Source organism: Pundamilia nyererei, unplaced genomic scaffold (genome assembly GCF_000239375.1).
Source record: "Pundamilia nyererei isolate P.nyererei 1_Seehausen unplaced genomic scaffold, PunNye1.0 scaffold00008, whole genome shotgun sequence".
NCBI lineage: Eukaryota > Metazoa > Chordata > Actinopteri > Cichliformes > Cichlidae > Pundamilia > Pundamilia nyererei.
The window spans coordinates 6,625,186-6,652,990 of record NW_005187409.1 but is presented as its reverse complement, the minus strand read 5'-3'; the positions used below and the strand labels follow the sequence as shown (position 1 = coordinate 6,652,990).

Sequence of the window (27,805 nt, the reverse complement as noted above, 5' to 3'; positions counted from 1 at the left end):
GCTGCCAGTGACAGTTGGTGTCATCACTGGTGCTGGCTGTCTGCCACCAGGATTTAACCTTCCCCCTTCCCAGTGAACAAGAAGAGCTGTTTATCTGACTTACTCCAAGACTGCCAGCATTGCCCTCCCCCACCCACCACTTACCAATGATGAGCAATGCGCCACACATTGCTGCCATATCTGACCTTCTCTGTGCCCCCTGCCAGCATAAAATATACCACAAACCCCTTTTTTCCCCATGCATAGGTATAGCTACCTGTACATATTATAGTGGACTAATGGCATTTTTAGATCATGACTCTGCTAGAGTCCCTGAAACTGGGAATTTCCAGCCCTTCGGTTTATTCACTGTGTAAAAGGAGACACGTTAGATCCTCTCCCCTTAAAGCCTCCCTACCTTTATTCCAAATTCCTTCTGATTGGCTGTCCCTACAACAGGTTGGCGGGACTACTGTGCTTACACAGAGCTCATCCAAAAGTAGGGTAAGTATTAACCTTTAGTAATACCCTGCCACAGCACTTATGACAAGACCAAAAGAGGAATTGATGTGAGAAATTATAAAGCTGCAAATGAAAAGCATCGAACTGCAAAACTAAACTTTGGCACTACTACTAATCACCTTTATTCTTGTAAATGTGACAAAGTCCTTCTGTTTTCAACCAATGTAAGGTAACTGTTTGTGCCTCAACAGTGCAATTTTCCCTATAATGGTAAAGAGTACATTTAAGCAAGAGGATTCGGGCCACTGGGGAAAAAAAGTGGGCATGTCTTTTTTTCTTCTTTTCCGGAATTCTGACTTTAATCTTAGAATTCTGACTTTAATTTTAGAATTCTGACTTTAATTTTAGAATTCTGAGATTAAAGTCAGAATTCTGACTTTTTTTCTAATAAAGCGTACACTGGGTGTCAAAGTTCTGACATTTTTTTCTCAGAATTCTGACTTTTGTCTCAGGATTCTAAGATTAAAGTCAGAACTTTTAGTAAATTTATGAAAAATAAAAGAACAGGTATAATAGAGCTTAAAACACTTTTTACAGTGTCCTCTTGTTTACTTTTTATGGTTGGAAAAACAAATCATTACAACAGGTGGAAACACGCACACAGTAATTATCATTATCACCTTACTTACAGCAGTTTTGTTTAGCTGCAGCAAATTTAAAGTCCAGCTTTTCCTTGTTTCCATGCTCTGCCTGACCCTGGACCTGGCTGTGTGGCCTTGGGTCTCTCTTCTGTCTGTAGAGACGGTGCCTTTTGTCAAGGCTTGGCTTTGGACCCATCCTGTAACCTTGGTAACAGAAGAGCGTGACCACCCATCATTCCCTCCCTTAATTGGACTCGTTGCCCTACACAGAGAATCTGAGCTGTTTTGTGTCCTCTCACTATCTCTTTCAGTAGAAACGGTGGGGACACCCCTGCAGACTCTGTTAATATTATTCAAAATATCCAAGTGAAGGAGGCATGAAAAATTATTAGTGCCATTTCTAGTGAGTAAGACAAGGACAAGATATAACATTGTTCTGAGGAAAGACTGAAGTGATCACAACCTGGATATTAGATTGTGAGTGGGAGACAACAGAATTAGCTGAAATGAAGTAAACAGTTTAGATCTGATTTGCTGAATCACACATGATGCAATATTCATTGCACAGGACACCCGCTAATAGACTGCTAGACCTCAAGAAGCTAAATATGGATGGGATATATATCATATGTCTCATATAAGCAGGTTAAATATGCACAAATGCACATTTGTTATTATGATCTTATGTGAAAATCTTCTTACACACGCATGCAGTCCCTTCTTCTGTTGCAATACGTGTTAAAACTGTTTTCTCAGGTACTTTTTGCTGAGGTCTCAGTTTGGATGCATGTTTCCTTAGGAGCAACACGTTTCTCGTGAGGCATGTTTGATCTGGGACAAATGACAGAAATGCTTTGTAGCCCCATATAAAGTGGGACACCTTACTTGCAGAAGCCATCCAATAAACAACAAAACCCCTAATTACAAAGGTTACATCAGAGTAATGTTAATGACCACATTGCTTTTAAAAGTCAGTCTCTGTTCAAGAAAAACACCCCAAATTTTCCCACATAGGTTCATTATTTAGTTTGGTATTTTCATTTAGGGGAATTGCCTGAATATCTGATTTTTGTTTAACTCAAAATTGGTTAGTTATCTGTGAGTATGGAAAGGAAACTATAAAATAGTCCCCGTGCCCATCCTTTCCTAACATTTCCTGTATAGATCAAAAACAACTGAATCGCTAAACTCTCTCTTCTCTGTTTTTGCTTTTGCAAACGTGAAACACTTGTATCTAAAATGTGACATTAGGGGAATTAAGACCTATGTATTAGATTAAACTGTGTAGTGTGGTTGTACCTGTGTTAACTCAAGTAAAAACACACTTTTTATACACACAAACTCACAGGTAAACGGACTGTATCTGAATCAGATACTGATAGAGATAATGACTGAAGAAGGGAGGTGATGGACCTTGATATCCCAACATGATTCAGGCCTATACCCAGCCAATATGATAACAATCAGCATCATTCATCAGGAGCACTGGTAGATCCAATCAGAAGCAGCGACGCTTATGTCTGCCTCTCTTGACCTGGTGCTTCTCTTCCTTCCCACCCCCACTTCACCGTGCAGACACAGAGTTGCTTAGCAACCCAAGAGCAGCCTATGGAGAACACGAACACACTCAATCGTGCAGACTCTCACGCACACATACACACACACAGGAACTCCAAAAAGGGAAAGATAATGTAGTCCCACTCCACTCCTCCATCACGCTCTGTGACCCCAGCATGTGAAGAGGCTCAGTGAAACCCAGCGCCCGAAGGAGATTCCGTCCACTACCTGTGACCCTCTGAGTCCCCCACCCTGGTTCAGGTTCCATGTAGGCATCATCTTTATCTATGGAAACAATCCCATCAGCCTCTTTGATAAAAAGCTCTTGCTATCAAACACCAGAACCTCACGTAATATTTTACAATTTCGACTCAGCAGCCATGAAATCAGCATTTCTAACAGACAAAGCTTTAGCTGATGAAAGTTAAAAGCTCTTCAGTCTCCCCAGTCTAACACTATTAGCACATTAAGTGAGTGCTTAAACACAGTCCGCAGACGATGGATCAACTCAGTGCCTTGAGCTGGAGACAGCATTGCAATCCCCTAAAGGGGGGGTTTCACTACAGTAATGGCAACCCGCATGAAACCACAGCCCCTGGGGAGTGGTGGGACTGGGTAGATTACGAGCAGCCTTGGGGCAGTGCTAAATCCCTCATGGCTTCAAAACGCGTACACACAGACAGAAACACATTAAAAGAAACTGGTAACACATAAATACAACCATAAGAATAACAAGAAAATGTTTGAAAATGAAAAAGAGAGGAGTGCATCTATAAAAATAAACATCCTCCACAGTTGCATTTGACTGATATGTCAATGGGGGAAAATTATTCTTTTCATTTTTTCATCTGCATGACATGTTTGGGGAGGAGGGCGCATTGACTGGGTGTCAGGGGGATCGTTTAAACTCCTGGTGGATTATGGGATGATGATGGAATGACTCTTTGGACCTATGGCAGGGAGGTGGCTGGAGGTACAGCAGTTTAAAGACAAATAATCTGAAAGATGGTGAGCACATTATGGCCTGATCCCTGCTGAAATATAGAATGGCAACACTATAATCATAATGACACTATATAGTTATTATTCTGTGCCAACTGTGAGAGCAATTGAATTTCTACCCAATCAGATCACTGGGCAAATGGACTATGGAGCTATTAAGACTTGGGCTGAAATGCCAGAGAGCACTATAGTCTAGAGCATATCTGCATATAAATTTTGCCTTTATGCAAACCTTTTATCGCATAGTTTTAAAGCAGTAATGCTGTATAGTCTTTCCAGACTACTCAGCTGTTCATTTGTTGCTTTTACCCACTGGGGCAAAGCTGCTTATACCAGAAAGGGGATTACACATAACTAAATATACAAACAGAAAACACTGCAAAGCCTGTGTGACTGACTGCCTGTTGATGCAAGCACATATACACAACCCTTTATTGAGTCTATGTATAGATTTGGCTTACCATTTGACATTGCAGTCATAAATACAGTACTTAAACACTGCATGCCCCGAAAAGGACCGTAAGAGCTTGCAGCTTTACACAGTAGGGGGGTTCAATTGGCTCACATTAACAGCAGTTCACTCACACAGGCGCACTGGCCCTTATCTGACTCACAAATTCAAAAATACAAATAAAGTAAAACACAAAACTCCTCATGCTTGCTTTTCTCTTTGTCCTTTATAAGCTTCACTTCAGAATTGGTTGTTCACTTGTTACAAATGTCAGGATTTCTTTTCGTTTCACAACTGTGAGCACAAAACCCAGAGGGAGACACGGACACAGGTGACCTTTTGGGGGATGGGAGGTCACTGAATGTAATCTTTCCATGAGCAAAGCAAGGACTCAGCTGCCTGGGGAATACATACATACACAGAGGTCAGCCAGGCATCACTCAGCTCCTGAGATGAGACACGAACAAATATCCCATCAACCTCCACATAACCTACACACTTGAGGCATTTTTAGGCTTGTGCGTAAGAAGACATGCTTGAGGTTAAAGTTATTTAAGTTTGTGTTATTAGAACTAAATTCTGTCTTTTTTGCAGCCCTAAGCTACATGAAAGAGGCAGTAACTCAGAGAATATTTCATACCAACTTCGAGTTTTAATGGATTCTGATTTAACTTAAATAATTAAGAGTGAAAAATACTTTTTAACATTTTACATAGAATGAGACATCTGGGTTCTGTATCCACTCACTTCCACAATTAGGAAGTAACTTTTTCAGGAACTATATGGAGAGAGGAAAACACACACGGGGACTTATTATGGTGTTGTTCATAAAAGCATATGCAAATATAGTTTTATGAAAGGCTCAAAATCTTTCAGCACATCTTTTGATGATATGGACTGGAGTAAAAATAGAATGGCCCCTCCAACAATAATTAAACTGCTGTTTTTGCACACTTTTAAAGCCAAACGGCTAAAGAGAAATTGGGTCTTGAGCACCTAAACCCAGTAGCCGAGGTACTCTCGTTTAGATTTTGCCTAACAAGCACAGCTTGAGAGATGGCACGATGACACAAGTGCGTGCATCAGGGAAAAAGATCTGAAATATAGGGCAACACTATCAAAATGTGCAAAGCTGTCCAAAGCTGTTTCTATAACTCTTTTGTGTGTTGGCACTGCCCCCTAGTGTCTGACAAAGACTTGTGCAGCCAAACTAAAACCAAACTGAAGTGAAGTGATTTTTCAGGCTTAGGAGAAATACAAGTTAATGCATGACTACAGTGTTTAATTTCACTTTGCAAAAACAGGATGAAAGGAAAGTACTGTTTTTTAATATCATGATTATGGACTTGTTGAAGGAACACATTTCCATTTTTTTCACAATACATTCAACTTAATGGTTTGAGGAGATAGGCAGTACAGGACAAATGTGAAGAAACAGATGTGCTATCCTACCTCTGCATGCCACATGTCCTAAGCTAATACCAACTAGTCTTTCTTTATTCGCTTTACAAAAAATATTATTGTTATTATTTTGGAGTTTTGTCACATTAAATAATGAAAAGGTGCTTGGATTCATTTACCAACTGTCCACATTCAGGGAAGAACATCACTGGAAGATAAAGTCAGCCTGGAGAATCATTATTATTACATTTTTCACATCAGCAGCCAATGTTTCTTATTCTTGGAAAATCACATCTACTCATTTACAATACAGCAAAATAAGAAGCTTTCTTTTTGCGGGACCCAAAATTATAAGTCAAAACTGAAAAAAACATTTAGAAACGAACTTTGATTCTGTGGGTCAATAAATGCAGCTTAAACTTTGGATAATTAATTTAACACTTGTCTCAAAACAGAAACAAATAAAAGAAAAATCTGAAGTATTTTAAACTATTTTAAGTGCTCACTAATACAGGCAACCTTCAAAGAAGTTTTTAGATTTTACCGTGCAAATGAAATTCAAAGTGCAGATCCATTTTTTTAATTTAAAAAATCTTTTTAAATGGGATTTGGGACTATGTCAGGCTCCTGCTGGTTATCCATATAGTAGGGATCTCCTTGGTGGACTCTGTGATTGTGCACCCTAAGGTTTCCCCTGTGGGCAAATCTCTTTCCGCACTCTGTGCAAGCAAAGGGCCTCTTCCCCATGTGAACGTCCCGTTGGTGCGCTCTCAGGTTCCCGCTGCGGGCGAAACGTTTACCACACTGAGCACAGCCAAAAGGCCGCTCCCCTGTATGTGTGCGAGTGTGCACAGTGAGCTCAGAGGGAGTGAGGAAGCTCTTTTCACAAAACTGACAGGGATGCAGTCTGACTCCTGTGTGGCGCAAAAGGTGTCTGCGCTGGTGGGAGGGGTACGTAAAACACTTTGTGCAGTATGGGCAGGTGTAAGGTCGGCCGTTCCCTCCACTTGAAGCTGGATTGTGGCTAAGAGCGTTTGTGTGTCGTAAAGTGAGCAGCTGTGTATTAGACTGGGGTCGGAGAGGGTCTCTGTTTCCAAAATTTGTGACTCGCCGGGTGTTATTCATGGAGGCTCTCCCACCCCTTTCGTCTCTTGGTCTCCATAGTGACTCACCAGGTGGGGCTTGGGATTGATCCTGCTGGGCCCCCCTCTCTGCATTCTGGTTGGAGTTCTGGTTCTCAGGCTCCTGGTCCAGAAATGGGAAAGAGTTGTCATCGTCTTCGTTACTGGTCTCATCTGAGCCAAAACCAGGCCTGAAGCAGGGCGCATCTGTGCCAGAGCTGCTGCTAGCTGCACCAGTGCAGCTGGTTGTGTCTGCCTGTAGGTTCTCCAGACTGGACACCCCACCTCGGGTGGTGTCCAACCCAGGTAACCACTCACCTGGTTGAGCTAGGCTAGGGTCAGGTCTGGGGGAGCAGCGCCCACTCTGGGAGATGGAGAGAAATGGGGCAGAGGCTTGATCCTGAAGGGGTCTGTGATCTGCACCACGACTGCTCTGATCCCAGTGAGATACTGCAAAGAAATATGGAAGAAAAAAAATACCCACAATTTAGCTACTTTCAGCCTTCTCACTATTATTCTCGCTTTGATTATTTATTCTCATAGCTTCTCTTGTTTTAGCAATAGATTGTGACTTAGTTACATTTTGTCTTAGCTTGTGTAGCAGTCAGGGTATCAATCTGCATCTCGTCCCCAGCTGCGAGGCTTCTCTCTGGCGCTTGGGCTGTGAAAGACCCCAGGCCAGGCCGTGACCCAGCACGCTGAATTGAAAAAGTAAAATGTAGCTATAAGACTTAGAAAAGGCAGGAAAAGTTTAGCAGGTGAATGTTAAGAAGTCATAAAGACTTAATTGCTGCAGTTTAATAAAACAGGCAACTTCTGAATGACACAGAGGCAGGGGAGGGTCTGACCTCGTGCTTTACTGAAGCTCCATCCTGACCTTTGACCTCCTCCTTCAGTTTACCAAGGCTCTGGCTGACTCCTTCTACTGGGTCAGAATGAGAAGAGACATCTTTTCCCATATTCAGTCCTGTGCGAGAGAACTGTAATTTGTAACCATCTCTGGCACTAATTCAGTATCTACATAATGATGAACACAACAGGTTCAATGGAGCTGATAACGGGATGAGCAGGTATAGATATGATGACGATGACGTGACGATGACCAAATTGAGTTGTTCATGAACCAGCTTGAATCAGACAAAGACAGCTGTAATACCTGATCCTGTCAGGGTCTGTTGCCTCAAGCTGCCCTCTCTGTCTCCTGAGGACATCTCTCCTTCCTCGCTCCCTCCACCCTTTGCCTTCTGCCTCCTCTCCACTTTCTCCAGCTTACACCGGAGGATGGAGAGCTCCTCGGTTTTCTGCGCCAGCTCCGCCTGCTGTTCACACAGGCTGCTCTCAAAGATCTTGGCTATCTCGCACACAGCTGCTGCCAGCAGTGAGTCCATGACGGTGGCCAGCTGAGCATGGAAAGCGCTCCTCACAGACTCCATTGTCCTTTGTTTTGTGGATGCTGTTTTAATGACAACAGCTGGTTGCCACTGCTGTTTTCTTCTGTGGTTTGCCTCCAGAGGGAGTAGACGGACGACGTGGCTACCGCTATACACTCTGCCGTGGCATCTATGAACTGCCATGAGATGCTGCCATACTAAACGGCCAATTTACAGCATTACGCCATCAGACATTTATAACAGCTGCCAGCATTTATAACTCGATATCTACAATGTGTACTGCTTCATAGTAATGTTATAATAATCACAAAAACTCCTATATGGTTTATCACTTAAGCTACTGCTAGTGTTACACACGATGATGGCAAGCAATATGCTGTAATGTAAAAAGCCAGTTTGTATGGAAGAAGAGTATAAACATAGTTAACTTCAGTCTAGCGTTGAGAAACTGGCTGTGACCAGGCAAGGCGTTCAGTGCCGTTACACCGAGCTAGCTAACGTTACCTCCGGTTAACGTGTAAACACGGGAGCCAATCAAGCGTAGCCTTTACTATTCAGCCCTGAAGCTCACAGCACAACTGAAGAAGAAACGACCAAAAGCACAGGACCGTAATGGCCGACAGTAGTCGGTGGGAAAATATCTTCACTGAGCATTAAAACAACACTCAATGTAGTTTTTCTTGAGCTAGCAGGTTGGTAACTGCGACGTGATCACCGCCGCAAGTCTCGCGATAACAAGGCTAAATGGTTCAGAGCACATTCATTTGTATTCATCGAAAATCCCTATTGCTGCAATTTGAATCTTCTCTAAATTCATATTAAATGCATAAATGACAAAAGGTATAAAATAGGGGTTTTATTTAAAAGTGACAACGATTCAATCTAGTAATTACAGTCCGATTACAAAGAAAAAGTATAACAGGCTTGTAAGATCACCTATTACATATAGGTTAAAAAGAAAAACCCACACGACCAAAATAAAAACACATATTTGGTTTGGAGCAGATAAAAAGGTAAAACACATTCATATTTTTGTAAACTTGGACAAAACAAACAAAAAACAAAAACAGTGAACAAACGTACAAAATATATTTAGAACTGTATAAAAATTGCAAAGGTATCAAAACCTCAGAACAATGAAATGTTTTCAGATATAAAACAAGTTGAACCTTTAGAATAACTGATTTTTTCCAGTAAATACAGTCAACATGAAAAGCTCAAGCACTCAAGCACATCAGGCAATTTGGGATGATGTGAAAGGTCAAGTCGTGCGATTTCTCAAATTCCTGCTGACAAAAACAGGACAAGCTAAACACAAAACAGCAAGAATGGCATTTAGCTCAAGTTATAAACAAGAACAAGAGGGTAAGCCTTTAAAATAGAGTTTAGCAACCAGGGATCTATGTATCTTTCAGTATCCATTACCACAACTACTGCAGTCACTATTATGGTCAAAGTGCAGGTCTGCTTTAAGGTAATGTTGGTTTTACAGAACTTTTGAAGTACAGAACTATCCCAATTTATGAGGTATTTAATATATTTAAAACAAACCCAAACAAAACCAAAAACATCTTTAGAAGTATTTAGACTGAAATTCCTGAGGGTTAGTATACATTTGCACTAGCTTGAACCACTGCTTAAACCCCAAAATGTATTTTCATGTTATTAGTGAAAAAAAGTTTTAGGTGGATTAAAAAAAAACTGTAACTCTTAGTTTAGTGACATTTCTTCATACCAATTTGTCGACAGCATACATCACCTGATTGTGGATTATTATGTTTTATGTATTGTTTTAAAATATGCCAGAGATGAAAGACAATCATGTAATTGTATTAAACAAAAACAAACAAACAGTACAGTTTAACTTAAAGCCACCAGAGACAAAATTCAGTGTTTCAATGTCCACAGTGGTACTAGAGGAGTCCTTTGGTTTAGTCCTCTAATTTTTACATTTAGACACATGCTTGTCATAAACTTCTTGTGAGGGTAATTGTTTCCCACACTTCTTGCACTGGATAGCTGCCGGTGGAAAGCGGCACTTCTTTTTGTGCACGTACTGCTGCGCATTAGTACGAAACATCGCAGGACACCTGTCGCATTTTAGGGGTTTCTCTCCTGTGTGGATGCGATAGTGTTCAATCAAGATTATTTTGCTCCTCAACACCTTGTGACAGGATAAGCACATGAAGCCATGATTGTGCCGCACGCCCATTGTTTGCCATCTGGAGCTTTTCTTTGACTGAAGCCTTTCTTTGTTTTGCACAATTTCCTCACTCGTGTGTTTGCGGGGAGAAACTGAACCCCCCGTGTTCTCTTCGATCTCTTCTAAAGGTTTGGTCCAATATAGGTCTCCATTTATTTCCGTGTTTTGGTCGTTGTGTCTTTTCACCATGTGCAATCTGAGTGATTGAGCAATGCGGAACGTCTTTTGACAAATGCTGCATGAATACGGCTTTTCACCAGTATGAATCCGCATGTGCTCTATTAGCTTGAACCGAAAATCAAATGACTTGCTGCAGTGCGTGCAGGGGTACCTTCCCGCGTTTTTATTTCCCTCCTTATTGTTGTTGCTGCTTGAGGAACGGGTGCGCTCTTCACTGACGGCCTGTTTTTTGCTTGCCGTACGGTTTTCTCTTTTATCAGCTGGTTTGCCTTCAGAGCTGGCTGCCAACAATTTCTTGAGTTTTGCACAATTACGTTTATGATGTCTCAGTGTGCTCGGAAATGGGAAGATTTTCTTGCAGCCTCGACACATCTTGTGTGATCGTACGTGCACATCTCGGCCAAATTCTGTATCGAAAACTTTTTTGCAAATCTTGCAGGAGTAAGCATTTTTGCTGCCACTTTCCATTGTTTCATCTTCTTTGGACGTGGTCTCAGTTGATGCAGTTTTTCTTTGCCCTCTTCTGCTCTTCACTTCATTTTCTTGCTTTTGTCCTGTTAATTTTCTCCTCCTTCGTCTATGATGTCCCAAAGCAATTAGGTCCGGATATTCCTCTTTGATATCATGGAGTAACAGTTTCACATCATTTTTAATGTTCTGAAACCAATGATCATGTGCTGGAAATCTTTTGTCCTTACCTGTTTTTTCGCTCTCTTTTAAATTTGAAACTGTGAAGAAAAACATGGAAAAAATATTTAACATAACATGAATGTTATATGCCAAACTGTGCATTTGCATTTTGAAATAAACTAATGCAAACATTTAACTGATATCACAAGCTGAGCACTGAATAAGCAAATATGAAGGGGAAAATGGTGATATTTCTTACACTTTCTTATTCCTAGATCAGCCAGATTGCAGACTGGTAATACACATCCACATGAAGAGCTGCAGCTTAAATTTTATAAGCTATACTTGATAGGATACACAGAAACTTTACTTGGAAAGGCTTTGTGATTTATTAGTACACACTCAAGTATATTTGGAGACTTATTTGAGCTTTTTTTTTTTAAGAAAGCAGCTTAAAGTATCTTTTATTTTAGCATACAATTGGTTCTATTTAGTGTAAACAACAATCCCATTGTTTTACAAGCATTAATACAGGATCCTAAAACTTGGAACCTTCTTGTACTTTTTGATCTTAAATCAAAAGCACATGCAAGTAAACCTAAATTTGAATTCTGTTTTTATATAAATTCTTTTCTCTCAGACCATTCAACCCCACAGGGCTGCATCTGAGACAGTAAAATCTAAAACTCTCTGATGCACATCTACATATCAAATTAATGAATAACAATTTGAATCCATCAAATTCTAATCAGTCTTAATGACAGAGCTGTGATACCCAGCTAACTTACAGACAACATTTTTGCCTATTTTCCATCCTTACTTCAAATAGGTTGAACTTTATAACAACACAGCAGGTCTTTTTAAGTCTTAATAACCAAACATCTTTAAACCCACGCAAACTCAAATTGCTGCTTTGTCTTTGGAGATGTGTTACTTTCAGCTTGTATTATGTACTTAACATCTTCACCTTTTCTCTGTAAAATCAGTTGCCCCGATGTCAGTAGACTGGTTCGCATTTCTTACTGGTCACACTCTGTCAACACCCACCCTTTCATGTGAACACGCTGATAGCTAGATTGTGCCAACTTCTTTAGTTGACAAGCGCCTTCATGTGACTGCTTAGCTTGATTGCCCAGGTTGGGCACATTGGATTTTCTTTGTATTGCAGACCCCAGTTCACTGTTGTGACACGTCTCTATATCATCTCTGCTCTTGAGAGTTGCACCAAGTTGTAGGGCCACTCCAACCAGATCCAACAATAGATGGGGAACCGGTTCACATGCTGCTACACTGAGCTCAGTGAGGGTGCAGATCAGAAAAATAATAGTATTTCAAGCATGGGGGAGTTCCAGTTCAACCTCAGGATGACAGATTCACTGAAGAGACAGCTAATCATGCTGCTCCATTAATTGGCACAAGTAATTAGGCAAAATTAAATATCTGCTGAGTAGAAAACTATAAACAGATCTGATGATTCACTGAAACTTTTGCTCACAACACCCACCAACAATATTATCACATGGAAAACAGAGGCGTGCTGTCACTTCTGGCATGAAATAGTAAATAAAAGAATTAAGACTCACTTCTACTGGATCTCCTGGCACTCTTTCTTCTCTGGTTCAAGTCAATGTCACAGCGAACTGCCTAAAATATAGATATACATATAGATGATAATCTCCAAAGACTAACAGGGCAATTTACAAGTAAACGAAATGCTCATAGAGCTGTGTTTGCATAAAGAGACAAACATCATCTGAAGAATTTGTTTCTTTTAGTTTTCAGCTAAAGTAAATAAGTAAAGTAAATAGATGTAACAGAACAGAAGAGTGCAGTAAACATTTTAATTTTTTTATCAAGTCATTAGGAGCCACAACATCTTAGGTGAACTTGCACAATTTCAACATGCATTTGTAAATTTCGGTTTGATTTAAAGGTTTAGCTATTGTTTATATTAGTTTCATTTTTAAAAATGTGTTTTCACCACTTAGTGAAAGTAATAATAATGCACCCGTGTGCATTGCATGCCACCTCATATGATTATTAAATACAATTAGTCAATCAATAACATTTGATAACCCAACAAATTTGTAAATTCTCATCTTACAAACTATGTAGCTGTATACACATCATTGCACTCCTAAATTTCAGTTTTCTGTGAAACGTTGTAAGCGAGCCTCAAGTCGTCACAAAACGAAGATGTTTTTTTTCCTCTTCTGAAAACATAAAAGTCAAGTTGCAGATTTCTCTGGTGGTTAAGGATGCTACATCCACAGTTCTACCTTCAACTACATACCTCATCCTTGGTGATTGTAATATGACACAGAGGTATGGACAACGGCCGTAGTCGTACACTGGGACACGCAACTTCATCTGGTTTGGTCACTGTCTCGTAGCCCAGAGGAGAACACCAGTCATCGGGTACTGCACAAACCAATGCACAAAAATTGCAAACATGCTTAAAGTTAAGCCAGGCAACTGTTTTACTGAGTAACAATAATCTTGCAACAGTCTACCAAGATTAAATCAAATAATCAATTATGATCAACTCTGCACACGCACTCCACCACTGCCCTGGAGGTTATAAACAGTAACACCTATTTGTTCATAAATGTCATTTAGTCATAATGTAGTCAAAGAAGTAACTACATTTAAAATTATACCTTCAAAATCAATCTCAGGGACCTCAGAAGACTGTCCTGGAGTTTCGGTGACAACTTCAACCTCTGTTTGCGACGGATTCGTCTGGATTTGATTCGTCTTTACCTGTCTTCCTCTTGCATCCTCAAGTTCTTTCAGCTTTAGCTCTGCTGTCTGTAGCTTTATTTTAAGTTGGGCGACCTCTTGTCCTTTCTGTGCCAGCTCCATTTGATTGTCATACAATGTGTTTTCAAAAATCTTCATTATCTCAAACACGGCTCTCCTCGAAATAGATTCCATAGCTGTGGTCAGCTGGGCCTTGAACCCTCGTGTTAGAATGTCAGACATCTTTGAAAGTGACTTGCAGATATCCTAGTATCATAAATTTGTGTGTGGTGGTGGCTTCACTCCTAAACACAGGGATTAGAGATGAAGTTAGGTATTCTTACAAGCTTTACATTAATTATGACAGCAATTTAAAGTGTATATTTGCTGATAAAGTCTCCTCTCTGCCCCATAACTTTCCACCTAATGTTATGGCGCTAAATACATAAAAGAGTATTTAGGTGGAAATGATAAGTAGGTCTGGACTTAGAACAGGACTTACAAACAGCAAATATACACGTTTTTATTCCCTTATTCCCATCTGGTAGAGCAACTATCATTCATAACCTGATTTAGTTAAAAAATACTTTTTTAAAAATATCACTGGTGGATGTATTTTTAGGTTGTTTATTTTATTCATGTTTACATTTATTCCATCAATCTGTATGGAAACCATCACATGTTGCAACAGAAAGGTTTAAACTGCATTTATTTTAGCATGCAAGTTTAGTTACCTGGTAAGACAAGTAGTTCACTCTCCCGTATTTCCTTAAGGAAAAAAAACTGAACAAAAACAGCAGTAAAAACCTAACCCAGACGGTTAACTACATTTGATCACCATTCATAAACAGCTATTCGTAAACCACTTCATTTTTACTATAAGCCATGGTGATAGATTAAAACCCCGGTTCAAAATTAACGTCGAACAGACGAATAATCACTATTACAACGTGCATGCGTCATTTTATCTTAAATATAACCACTTCAGAGAGGCTACTGTTAACACATGGCGGGTGATTTCCTTATCTATCCAAATACCTACAGTGCGGCACAGTGAAACTCCTTCGAGGCTTGACTTTCTGAACTTCGCCTTCAACCCAGAAATTTGCTAGACTAGAACTAAAGAAGGAACCCGATTATGGCGCCTAGATAACAAAATTGCGTCTTAAATTGGTTTTGCGTTAGCTAATGTACATAAACCTAACATATTCAGCCGCCATTTCGCTCAAGAGAAGAAGAAGGAAACGGGTACGTCACTGCTACGTCGGTTTATAGTAGAAAAAAAAAACAAAGTAATCACGGATTTATTAAAACGCTCAATATTTTTGAAGCAAGTGAAAATTAAATACAGTTAATAACAGACAGATATTTTCCGTTCGCAATATTTATATTTTCTCGCCATCTTTGGTATCAAACGCAGCGGCTACCATGGCAACCATCTAATACAGCACAAGCCGGTCTATTCGTCTGCTACATACAACACTAACCTGCTTCTTTTTTTTTACCTGCATGCGAGAGAAGCTGTTTTTCTGTACCTGAACTGAATTGAACCAATTAGGAACAGCAAAGACACTGAAAAACAGAAGGCCACAGCTTAACCTGAAATTTCCTGACTGAACTTTTCCCGCCGCGCAGTGATATGACGTTTCCTCCCGGCACGAATTTCCGGTAGGAGGTCGTGACATTTATTATTTGTACATTTATTTATTTTTAATAGTTTTGTGTTTCGTATCCATTTCAAAAAGTGTTTTGACTAATATTTGGCTTTTAATTTTAACCTGGCATTCCGCGCTTTTGACAGTTTTTAAGAGGCGATATATAAACTGAATTATTATTATTAATATTATTATTATTATGAGAATGCAAAGCATCAAGCTGTGTGGAGATATTTTAACCATGCTTGAAGAATTCACAGATAAGCCCCAAAATAACCGCTAGACAAAGTTAAATACAATCCAAAACCTGAGAAAATTAAACCCTTTCATGAATGCCCGATCCCCAAATTAATGATTTATTTTCTCTTTCTGCAATATTCAGTTTGAAATACAGAAAAGAAAGCAGACTGTGCAGGTTTACAGTGTCATCACTGACGAAATATTTACTTCACAAACTCTTTGTACAACTGAGTATTGTTGATGACAAAGTCTATCCATTTATGACCACAGTATACCCATCTTCTGTTGTCTGCTTCCAGCAGGATTATGTGCCATGTCACAATCATCTCAAACTAGTTTATTGATTGTGACAGTTAGTTCACTAACAGTGACAGTTAGAGATTCTTGGCATGAATGCAAATCTCACAAATATGCACCGTGTGATGATACGTCAACATGGGCCAAAATCTCTGATGTTTCCAGCACAGTGTTGAATCTATGCTACGGAAGATTAAAGCAAATCTTGCCCAGCCAAAACGTTGCATAGATTTTTGTAGAGCTACAGCAGACTGAACAATCTACACTTGTATGCACAGCCTGAAAACAGCTTAATTGTCATGCTTGGGTACATGGATATATACAGTTAATGGCTTGGCTCCTATGGCCTGATGATGAACACTTCAAAGTGAGTTTTGTATGAATCTGTGTATTTCAATAATACTTAATATGTATCCTGACAATATACCTGATACTTGACCAGGCACAATGACAAGGACAACTTGCGTAGCTCATTAATGGACAACATTTTCAGAGCATTAACACTCAGTAGCACTTAGTTTACAGTGATAGTTTCAAATGGGATAAACAACAATTAACAGATGGCTTGTCTTTCACTATCATGCAATCGTAATATTTCCCCTGTGCCGTCCACATAGTGTTCCAGTCAAAGTAAGATTCCATCACAGCTCCCTGACTGCTCTAACACATACCTGTCAGGATCCTTTTTCATTGAAAACAAAGGAAAACAGAAAATCATTTATGGTTTATAGGATTTTCTTTATTGCATTTAAATGGGAAAGTTATAGTGCAATGCTAAAGAGTCTGGATAAGTGCTTTTAAGGTAGTCAGTATTTCTACAAGTGGATCACCAATTGTCTTCAACTTATCATTTAGTCAGTTGTAAGTTCCTGTAGGAAAATTCTGGAATGATCTTTTTTTTGACCTCCATTTCAGCCAAAGGTTGTGCTGTTCCAGGCCACATTGGCTGCTTCCATGTCCATGAAGTTAATATACATCCTGAAATACACAAGAGAGAAGGAAAAATAGGTCAATGAGAGTAGACACTGACAGCCAGACGGGGGTGGGGATTGCTTCTGTAACCATGTTACTTTCACTCATCAAATTATTAAAAATGTGTTGGTTAAAGTGTGTCTTTGGTACCTTTCAGGAGAGATGCCCAGGTGTTTGTTGAGCAGTCCACACAGCAGTTTAGAGTATTGCCTGTTGGCAGCACCACTGATCTTGCCAATGCTGTAGAGGAAGCAGAGTGCGCAGGGGTCTCCCTTCCCTCCAAACATCATCATTTGGTCAGGGTTGATGTGCACAGATACGTACTGGTGTGTACAAGACAGAAGCACAAAATGGTGCAAACAAATTTTAAAACAATTAACCAGTGAAGGCTGTGGATTTTTGAAAAGTTACCAATATCTTCATTTATTTTCCATTTCTGTACACAAGTAGAGAATCTCTATAATATATTTTAACATTGTCGCCTATGTAGCACTTAATTAAGCACTTAATTACAGTTTAATAAAGAAACCATAGAATCGTCTGATTATAATTCAATAACATCATGACTCATGTTATTGAATTATATTTATATATATATTTTTTTATTTTTTTTTTTTTTTTTTATTCTCATCATTGATGAGAATAAAATGTCTGTCTCCTTTAATGTTGACTATTTATGAGTAGGTTACTTAATTATAAGAGTATTAATGTGACGTAATGAAGCGCCATCCAGATATTCTTATGGCCAAGCTTGCATTTGAAGCGGGTGAGTGATCCAACTCCACCGATCAATGATCTCCCAGCGCTGGCAGTCTACACACTGTCTGCATAATTACACAAGACAAAGCCAGCCTAGTTTACCGAGTGGAGCTCTATATAATGTGCTTTCATCAGAGAAGTTAAATCTAAACATGCGGAATTAAAGGGGGCAGCCATTGATTGATAGTTATGACGTACAATCGCGTGAGGGTAGGTGGAAGAATGAGCGCGTGCCGGCCTACCTGTGCAGGTTTTCCCATAGCTTTGGCCAGCTCCTCTGTAGCCTCGGACAGGAGAGCTGCCGGTACATCACCTCTGGCAACATTGGTGTTCACTACAAACATCGGCATTATTGCAACGCTTCTCTCCCTCAAGGTGCAGCCGCTGGTATTCTTCGCCTTCCTGCTTCTTCTTCTTCTTCTTCTAGTTGTAGGGTTGGCAACTAACTTGTAGACGCATTACCGCCACCTACCAGACTTAAGTGTTTCACAATTACAAAAGTCGCTAATGGCCCTGCATTAATAGCAACACATATTTAAACAACTTCGGCCTCTTACAACTCACTATGGGCCTTTTCCTTTGCCACCTCTCTCTTTGAGATTTAATTCAATTTTATTTACATAGCGCCATATTATAACAGTTGCCTTAAGGCACTTTATATTGTACGGTATAGAGAAACCAAAGACAACCCCAACAATCATATGAACCGCTTTGAGCAAATACTTTGGAGACAGTGGGAAGGAAAATCTCCCTTTTAACAGGAAGAATTCTGCGACAAAACCCGGCTCAGGAAGGGGGAAGGAGGAATGGGGTGGGAGGAGGAAGACAAGACGAAGACACGATGTGGAAGAGAGCCAGAAAAACTAGTTCATGCATTTATTATTTCTCGACTGGACTACTGTACATTATTATCAGGATGTCCTTAAAAGAAAAAGGTGAAAAACTATGCTATGCCTTCTAATGATATTGCCCAAGGGTAGACTTGGATGTTCGGAGGACTGGAGGAGCCAGGGATTGAACCACCAACCTTCCAATCAGTGGATAACCTGCTCTACCTCCTGAGTTACAGCCATCTGGCTGCAGGTTAAAGACTTTTTTTGTCTCTATCTTGGTCTCCTCCCGACTTTGTCTTAGTCTTGACTCAGTCTTGGTCTTGTCTTGGTCTCGATACCCTCTGGTCTTGGTATTGTCTTGGTCTTGGTTTAGGTGGTCTTGACTACAAGTCTACCTAAGGGAAGCATGTGTGATGCAATTGGAATTGGTTCTAGCACCCTAGAACCCTGTGGAACTCCATAATTAAACTTACTGTGTGAAGAGGACTCCCCATTTACATGAACAAACTGGAGTCTATTAGATATATATGATTGAAATCACTGCCGCGCAGTACCTATATTACCTACAGCAAGCTCTAATCGCTATAATAAAATATATGATCACTGCTGCACTGAGGTCTAGTAGGACAAGCACAGATTTGTCCACTGTCAGAGACCATAAGCAGATCATTTGTAACCTTCATTAAAACTGTTCCTGTACTGTGATGAACTCTGAAACCTGACTGAAACTCTTCAAATGAACCAAATAGGCTATATGCCTTGTCTCCCAGTTCTTCTAAATCTTTGTGACTATCCCACTTTTTCCTTGCTAACCTTTCCCTTTGAATACTTTCCTGTATTTCCTCATTCCACCACCAAGCCTCTTTATCCTCTTTTCTCTGTCCAGAGGATAGATCAAACGCCTTCTTTGACGTTTCCCTCAGCACTATAGCTGTACTTTCACAGCCATCTTAAGTGTCTTAACGCTTCCTTAATACTCAGAGCCTGGCTCAACTTTTTCCTGAACTCTGTGCAACAGTCTTCCTTCTTCCGCTCCCACCAGTTAATCCATGGCTCTGCCTTCACTCGTATCCAAAGCCATTTTACAGACTACTATTGAATGGTGTCTAGCTACATTCTCCCCTGCCACCACCTTACAGTCTCCTGATTTAATTGAGATTGCACCTTTTGGATGTGCTTAGCTTCCTCCAATCTTATACATCAGCTAATGTTCCTTGCTCTCCTTAAAGGAGGCACAGGCGTTTCCATCCTTTTCAGAAAACCCCCCACTAGCATCTGTCCTTTTGCATTTCTCTTCTTATCACCATACCTACCCCAACCCTCCTCATCACCTCTGCTTCCGCTGAAGTCTACTCTCTCCATCCTGTGGAACACTTTCTAATGCTTCATCGAACTTACTCCTTCTCCTCTGAAATTTTGCACCATCTTTCCAGCTGGGGGGAATCGTAGTTATTTTAAGGGTTTTTTCCTGCAGTTTCAGGCTCGTACGTAGGCAGCTTAAGAAATCTTCTGTCTATATCTCAGGTTTTCATGAAGAAATAATCTAATCAAACTGACCTCCTTAAGTATTTACTTTCAAGAATATTGCTCCATGAAATCTAGAAGAATGTATCACTTGCATGTCTACAAACACAGAATTCCACTTATTTGCTCCATGCTAAAATTTGTCTATGGGTTTTCTTCTGTATGTGTCTTAGATTCAGTCCTTCTGTGTGGCACTTCATTACTGTCATGTTCTGATTTTAGGCACATCAGACACCAGTGAAATTCTCAAAAAAATGGGCACCCTTATCCTTCTCCACAGATCTGTCAGTGTCGATTTAAAAATATCTTGCATGTCTCCTCTTTCCACATCGATAAAACTCAAGTACTAAATGAATGCTTTATTATTTCTTTACCTGAGCTGCAGTCAGTCAATTTCTATTTTCATGTCTTAAGTGTCCACATTGTGACTGAAGGCCATAACAAAGCTGTATGAAAATAGCCAGTTGTCACACGTTCCCATGCTTCTTGCCACTCGATCCCCTCCTAACACTTGACTTCTTTCTTCCTTCTCATTTCCAGGGTATCTTTAAGGTTGATTTTGATGAGTCTTTGTCTCCATGACCTCTGAACTTCAACAAGTAATGTTCTAACAGCTGTTTCCTCCATACAGTGACATCTATCCTGTCTCAGCTTGAAGCACGCACGCACACACACACACACACACACACACACTACTAATGATCTTACAGCCCTGATAGATATGAGATCCCAAGCCTGGACAATATCCAATCCTGCAAGAAGTGCTTTTGATGCAGATCCATAAACCACACTCTCATACTCAAGATCTAATTAGGGCAGCAATATCTGCACTCCATTCTGCTCCTAAAATACATAATGTTTATAACGTTTTTACATTTATCTGAATCACTCTGTATGTATATAGCAACTTTCCATGTCACCATGCACTCCAGGTGAGCATCAAATTGATGTGCTTTCTTTCTTGTTAAGAACATTATCTGTGTTTGTTTCCACAAAAATTTGATCTCCAATTTCAGTGCTGCTAAGTGATGACAGACTCTTATCCCTCTGTCAAAGGATATGATTTAAGATTATTTTCCAAAAATCCTTATTTCTGCATTATTATTATTATTATTATTATTATTATTATTATTATTATTATTATTATTATTATTATGTTTGTCTTATTTTTAAATTTAGGCAAACTGATTTACAAATGTATTTTCAAACAATGAAACAATTAAAACCCCTTAAAGTAAAAGAACATGAAAAACTTTAGTATTCTACTATGCTAACTTTGTCGGTTTTTTCTGCAACTGGTAATGCAATTGTATACGCACTTCTGTCTTAAAACTACTAAACTATGAACAGAGGTGGGAAGTAACTAAGTACAAATACTTCGTTACTGTACACTCCCTACATTTTTAAAGAAATATCCGCACTTCTGCTACTACTACTTCTACTACTTACATTTTCTAACAGACTCTTACATTTGGTTCATCTATAGCGTTTATACTTGGGAGTTAAAGTCGGTGGAAGGAGTGCATGTGTTTTTGTTTGCGATACTTCAGAAACTGTCTAGTGCTACAGAAGAGGAGACAGCATGAAGGGAGTGACGTTTTTATTAAGCAGTAATTTTAAATCCAACTTTTCTGTCAGCTGTGTGCATTTTGCAGCACAGTCTGTTGTTAAAGTACCAGCAGATGTATTTCACAGAGAGAGAAAAGAGAGAGCTAACTTGTAGAAAGTTAGCTCTCTTTGATATAGAAAGATGCAGAAAGATAGACAGAAGGGGAAGAAGACAGGTTATGTGTAAGGGTAAGGACTGATAAACTGAAGATTTAAATCTTACATATGATTTCATCATTTTCAATCACGCATTGGATTTGTATATAATATGCTGTAATAAATTATGTATATTTTGTTTTGTCCTGCAAAACAAGCTAAGCTGTACTAACTTTGTGTTATTCAAATGTTGCATGAAAATACTGGGTAGTTTTGTCCACGATAAACAGGTTCGTTTGCATTAATGTGGTGAATTCACAGCAAAGCTCTGTGTTGGATTGGTGCACAGTGCCTGTGGTGTTCATGGTCAGGCTTAGGTTGCATCAAGTTGCAGAGATGAATTTGCATTTAAGCTGATGATGTTCAGGCTCATTAGCTGAATTCCAACTTTATAAGCAAAAAGTTGCTTCAGTAGCCTACTTCAACTTTTACTGGAGTATTTTTAACCTACTGCTCAACTTCTGCTTAAGTAAATAAAGTCTGTACTGTCGCCACCCCTGACTATGAAATTGAGAAGAAAACGTGTGCAATCATGTGACAAATGGCTCGTGCTAAAAACAATAATATCAAGCGGAAGCTCTTCTGTATCCTTATGTCTTTAAAAAATCATCACCACTGCTGAAATTATTATATAAAAAGTGGCGTGTGAAACCTGAGTGCTTGGTATTTCCAGGGTGCGGCTGCTCTTGAGTGTAGCGTAATTACGGTACCGGGCATGCGTAGTGTTCTCAAGAATTAAAAGCAGTGCTGGATGAGGCGAGAAGGGAACTGGCAGGGAGAGAGAGAGGGCAGAAGTTGGATGGCGCTATCCTTTGTCGCCGTATTTCGGCACACAAACAGCTGTCGAGCGTCTCCGTGATCCGTGAAATTACACCTTTGCCGCCGTTTCACGCCGTGGTGGCTCCTCGGTGTCATCCGACAAACGGTGCGTATACAGGGCTAAACTAGCCAGTCTGCTAGCACTTTCCAACGTTACGGAGAGGCTGCTGCTCCAGCTGTACTTTAACATTGATGCACGCACAGAAGCATTATAAGTTTACTAACAAGCCGGGCTGACTGGGGTTGTGATTTTGGCGTCGATTAACCAGCATCGCCGCCTTGGCACTGCACAGATTAACCGGGCAGGTATAGTCTTTAATTAAGTTGTAATCGGGGCGGAATGACCGTGATGCTATTCACGGAGCCCTGTCTCATTTCACTGCCGTAATCATTTAGGTTTATTTTTTAGCAGCAGGTTAGCCAGTAAAGTTAACCAACAGCGGCTATGGGGCAGAGTTGCTCACACGATCGAAAACTTTTGCGATCATAGCAGGAAAGCTGTGTTACAACTGATCACGAACTGTGTGTGAAACCGTCATCAGATCTGCAGCCCCGCGGACAGGATGATGGAAGAATCGGTGACCACATTTGAGACGCATCTGACCGCCGTCATGGACAGCCTGATCCGTGCTTCGGTGTGCGAGATCACCAAACTCTTCCAGGAGACGGTGAACGACTACCTGGTGGAGCTGTCCCTCAACAGGAAGGAGAACGAGGCTCTCAAACTGCGGCTGAGGCTCACAGAGAGCAAACTGAGAACCGAGCGCAAGTACGGCATGGGCTGGGCTGCCAACCGCCGCAACGCCGGGCTGGTGGCGGCAGCAGCACCGGTGGAGGAAGCTGGAGGCCGGCAGAAGCGAAAACTTGACGTGACTCGTAAGTATTTGCTGTGTGTGGCGACTTGGAGCTTTTCTTCCTGTTTACCTTTAGTTTGCATGATGTATACAGTTCAATGGCAGCTTATCAGCACATCCTGCAGTATTTCCCTATGATTGTGGCTTTAACGTGAATAACAATGTGAATGCTATGCAGTCTATGTGCAGTTTATGTGAAGATGCACTTGTTTTGTTGGAAAACCATCTGGCAAGAGCTGATCTCTCCCTCCCTCCTCCTTCCTCACCCCCCCTTCCTCCTCCGCCTCCTCTTCATGATCGCTCTCCCTCTGTCCTTCACCTCCCCCTCTCCTCTCTCCACTGCATTCTGTCCCTCCTACTCCTTTCGCTCTTTCTGCATTTGCTCACTCCCTCCTTTCCTCTCTTCCTGCCTGGTTCCTCTCCCCCCCACCTCCTTCACTTCTCCCCGTCTCCCTCCAACTCTACCTCCTCCCCTTCCTGCTCCTCTTCTCCTCACGCCCTCTTCTCCTTTTCTTATTCTCCCTGCCCCCACCTCCTTCTGCTCTGCTCTCTCTCTACTTCATCACGTTGAACACACACACACTCCCCCTCTCCTCTCCTGCTTCTCACCACCTCCACCACCCTCCATAATTACACACTCCCTCTCCACTTCTCCTCTCTCTCTCTTCCTATCTCATCTTTTTCAACTCTCCATCCTACTTTTATCTTTTTCTCCTTCACCGTGCCCTCCTTCTTTCCTCCTCTTCCTCCTGCCCCTCTTTTGACCCCCACCAACTCCACTTCTTCCTCTCCTCTCCGCCTCTCTCTCACTCCTCGCTGTCACATGTTTTTCTCTCCTTTCCGCTCTCTTGTCTGTCCTTCCACGCCCCCTCTCCTCAACTCGTTCATCATGCTCACTCCTCCTCCGCCGCCTGCTCCCATTGCTCTCACTCCTGTTCCCGTCTGCATCTCCAATCCCCTCATCCTCCTCCTCCTCTTCCTCGTCTCCCACTTCTCCACCCTCTTCTCTCCTTCATCTCTCCCTCCCCTGGCCTTCCAATCACATCCTCCCACCTATCTCTCTCCCCCTCATATTTCATTTGCTGTTCTTCCTGCTTCTCCCCCTCCCCTTCACTTTCTCCTTCCTCTCACCTCCTTCACCACCCTCCCTTCTCCACAGGAGGCAAGTCAAAAAAAGGCCCAGCAGCAGCCTATGGCAAAGCGTGGCCTGGAGGTGTGTGGGAGGAAGGAGGAGGAGGAGGTGGTGGCGGTGCTGGTGGTGGTGGAGGAGGAGGAGGAGGAAGTGGAGCAACTGTGGGCATGGTAGCAGGAGCGGGAGGAAGAGGGGGGAAGGAGGCCAAAGATATGTACCTCATCCAGTTCCCCCGGGATGAAGAAGACGAGGGAGGGATGGTGGAGGAAGAGGAAAGGGAGGGCAGCCTCAGCGGTGAGGGGGAGGAGAAGGCCAACATCAAAGAGGAGGTGAGGGAGACAGGCTTTCTCAGAGGAGGAGTAGGAGGAGAAAGTGGTACAGCATCTCTGCTCTGCTCTGCAGCTTCATAAACACTGAGAGCATGTAGACACAGACAGACAATAATAATACAGAAAGAGTTTTGCTCAAATTCTTCTTCTATCAGATCACTGCAGAGATATAGTGGATAAAGTGAAGCCTATTGATTTGATATTTAGCTTCCAGAGGAGCCAGGAGTGGGGCTCTTCATATCTCAAGCACAGCAAGCTTTTAGGGAGAAACACTACTGTTAGAAAAGCTTTCCACCACATCACCAAGTGGCAGGACGCTGATCCACTCTTCATTTCTCTTCTGGATTTGAATATTCAAACCATGCATAATGTGCATAAATTTGCCTCCCTGCTCTGTGAAGTCTTTCACCGCTTGAAAGGAGTCCTTCACCTAGCTGTATATCTTTATTTCAGGTGCATTGTAAACATATCATGTGGAAATTTAACAAGCTTTTTTAGAACAAGAGTAAATTTAATAGTGAATGTCTCATTGTACCTGGACTCAGTCGATTACCCAGTACAGTAGCTCTCTTTCTGCTTCTCTATGCAGTTGGCCCAAACAGAGGGTTATCAGCCTGCCTCTCTCCGACTAATCAAGGAGGCTTTGAAGATGCATCCGCCCAACCAGAACCTCCACGCTGGCTCCAGAACCCCGAGTGAAGGTAATGAGCCCAGGACTCACTGAGTGAGGGAGGGCAAGTTAGAGAAAATGTTCAGAGACCAGTACTTGAAGGAAAACGGAAATGATTGCCCACACCAGCTCGTTCACTCTCTCCTCCTCCTTCTGTTTCTGCTCAGGAGATCTGTCAGACCGTCCCCCGACTCTTCATCCAGGGGAGAGTGAAGAGGAGAACTGGAAGGTGGGCTCTGCAGAACCATCAGAGGGAGGAATGACCGTGGATGAGCTGAGGGGCCTGGAGTCTGCGTTAAGGGCCGAAAGAGGCCGCGAGCAGGCTTCTCAACATGACTCAGAAGTGGTTTGTGGGTCCGAGATCAGCTTGGCCCCTAAGTACATTGGTCTCGATGGAATGGAGCAGGATGGAGAGCTGGAGCCTCAGCCACCCACTCTGCACAAAGAGGACCAGATAGGACAAGGCAGGGTGAAGGAGGGCGAGAGGTTGGGAGTGGCTGGGGATGTGGAGCTGAGGTTAGGCTGGTCAAAGAAGTTAAGAGAGAGCGACTCAGCTGCGGTCATGCCTGTAGAGGATGTGGTGGAGCGCGGAGAGTCGGAGCATCCGCCCCACCTATCTGCTCCGGGGAGCGTCTGGGAGAGCGCCGGGGAAGAGGAGGGCGGCGGGGACCTGCTCCACTTCTGCCCACAATGTGGAGGAGGCTTCACTTCGGAAGCCGAGCTGGAGGAGCACCCGTGTCCACTAGGTGGCGCCCATTTACAGAGCAGCGGAGCAGAGGACAGTCTTTTCCCTTGCGCTCACTGCGGCAACACGTTCAGCCACGCCTGGGCTCTGAAGAACCACGAGTGCGCCTGCGCCGCCGAGCGGCCGCACTGCTGCGAGATCTGTGGGAAGCGTTTTACACACTCACGGTCGCTGGAGCGCCATCATCTGGTGCACACGGGTGAGAGGCCGCACCGTTGCCAGCACTGTGGACGCAGCTTTAGTCGCCTTGGTAATTTGGAACGGCACCAGCGGATTCACACAGGTGAACGTCCATACGGCTGTGAAGCATGCGGCAAGCGCTTCAGCCGTGTGGAGTACCTAAAGAGACACCAACTCATACATAACAGCGAAAAGGCAACACTCCAGTGCTCCAACTGTGGAAGGGGCTTTAGTGATGTGGAGCAACTGAAGAACCATCAGTGTTTTTAGAGGCTTCACAAGAAACTCAGTTTAGGGAAAGAACAGTGTTTTTTTTATGGTTGTGGTAGAATTTAGCTGATGAATGTGACTGTTACAATCTCATGTCTTTCCCTGTGATTATCTTTAAGATAACAAAGCACATACATGGCAGACTTTGGTCGAGTAAACAATGAAGGCACATTTTAAAAAGCTGGCAGGAAGGACTGGTTGGTGTTTTTGTGTTGAAAGAGAAATAAAGTCAGTCTCTGCCATCTAGCCATTTTAACTGGAAGTATTATTATTTGTATGTACGTGCACAGCCAGGACTTATTTATAATGATGAATACATCGTTCATTCATACCTCTTTATCGGTACGTTAAAGCTGATGGCCTTGTTTTCTTTTTTGGATGACATAATTGACAGTTTGGTATTTTGTATGTTTGTGTTTTCGTCACATTGCTAGAAAATAAACATCTTAATTCATGAGGAAAAGTTTCGGGTTAGTGAATAATACGCTATAAAGCTTTTTTGTGTGACTACCTTCATCATAAATTTTAATTTTCAGCCATCGCTAGGCAACATTGTCATTACACATTCATTCAAGGACTAAAAAATTTGCTGTTCAAAGAGCTGCTGCTTTTTCAGAACTTCTTGTTAATGATGGCTATCAAATGGAGATGCTCGCCAGCCACTTTATTAGGTACACCTGTTCAGCTACTTGTTAATGCATGTGTCTAGTCAGCTGACTGGATGCATTCATGCATGTCAAGACAACAAATTCGAACCAAGCATCAGAAATGGGAAGAAAGATTTAAGTGACTTTAACCCCTTAGCAGTCCAATTAGTCCCCTAAACCATCCAATGTACCGTGGGCGGTACGTCCGACTGCTAACAGGTTAAACGTGGCGTGGTTGTTGTTGTTGTCATGTGGGCTTGTTTGAGTATTTCAGAAGCTGTTTATCTACTTGGATTTTCCCACACACAACCATCTCGAACTATCTTGTCAATATGGACCAAACCCTCTGAGGAGT

General features: G+C 41.7%; 3 protein-coding genes across 16 annotated transcripts; 1 reads left to right on the top strand and 2 right to left on the bottom strand.

The window, feature by feature from the left end:
- Window positions 1-5,398: 5,398 nt before the first annotated feature.
- Window positions 5,399-15,422, bottom strand: LOC102193607 (zinc finger protein 77-like). Of its 14 annotated transcripts, none has more exons than XM_013908195.1 (9): window positions 15,248-15,422; window positions 14,495-14,543; window positions 13,679-14,065; window positions 13,312-13,439; window positions 12,602-12,662; window positions 11,087-11,116; window positions 7,463-7,581; window positions 7,195-7,312; window positions 5,399-7,064 (listed from the first exon to the last, which is right to left on the bottom strand). In XM_013908195.1, exons 3-9 carry the CDS (start codon window positions 14,001-14,003, stop codon window positions 6,091-6,093), a joined length of 1,755 nt encoding a protein of 584 aa, XP_013763649.1. In that variant the 5' UTR covers window positions 14,004-14,065; window positions 14,495-14,543; window positions 15,248-15,422; the 3' UTR covers window positions 5,399-6,090. The 14 variants fall into 14 exon arrangements, with proteins under 14 accessions (XP_013763649.1, XP_013763646.1, XP_013763645.1 ...); XM_013908192.1 differs by having other exon boundaries at window positions 15,266-15,422; XM_013908191.1 differs by lacking the exon at window positions 15,248-15,422 and adding an exon at window positions 14,803-15,199.
- Window positions 15,423-16,302: 880 nt separating this feature from the next.
- LOC102204542 (zinc finger and SCAN domain-containing protein 29-like) lies at window positions 16,303-27,261 on the top strand. The gene is made up of 5 exons (XM_005723183.1): window positions 16,303-16,319; window positions 23,166-23,499; window positions 24,637-24,938; window positions 25,528-25,639; window positions 25,776-27,261. Exons 2-5 carry the CDS (start codon window positions 23,187-23,189, stop codon window positions 26,801-26,803), a joined length of 1,755 nt encoding a protein of 584 aa, XP_005723240.1. The 5' UTR covers window positions 16,303-16,319; window positions 23,166-23,186; the 3' UTR covers window positions 26,804-27,261.
- Window positions 16,670-18,137, bottom strand: mif (macrophage migration inhibitory factor). The gene is made up of 3 exons (XM_005723182.1): window positions 17,926-18,137; window positions 17,075-17,247; window positions 16,670-16,930 (listed from the first exon to the last, which is right to left on the bottom strand). Exons 1-3 carry the CDS (start codon window positions 18,031-18,033, stop codon window positions 16,864-16,866), a joined length of 348 nt encoding a protein of 115 aa, XP_005723239.1. The 5' UTR covers window positions 18,034-18,137; the 3' UTR covers window positions 16,670-16,863.
- Window positions 27,262-27,805: the final 544 nt, after the last annotated feature.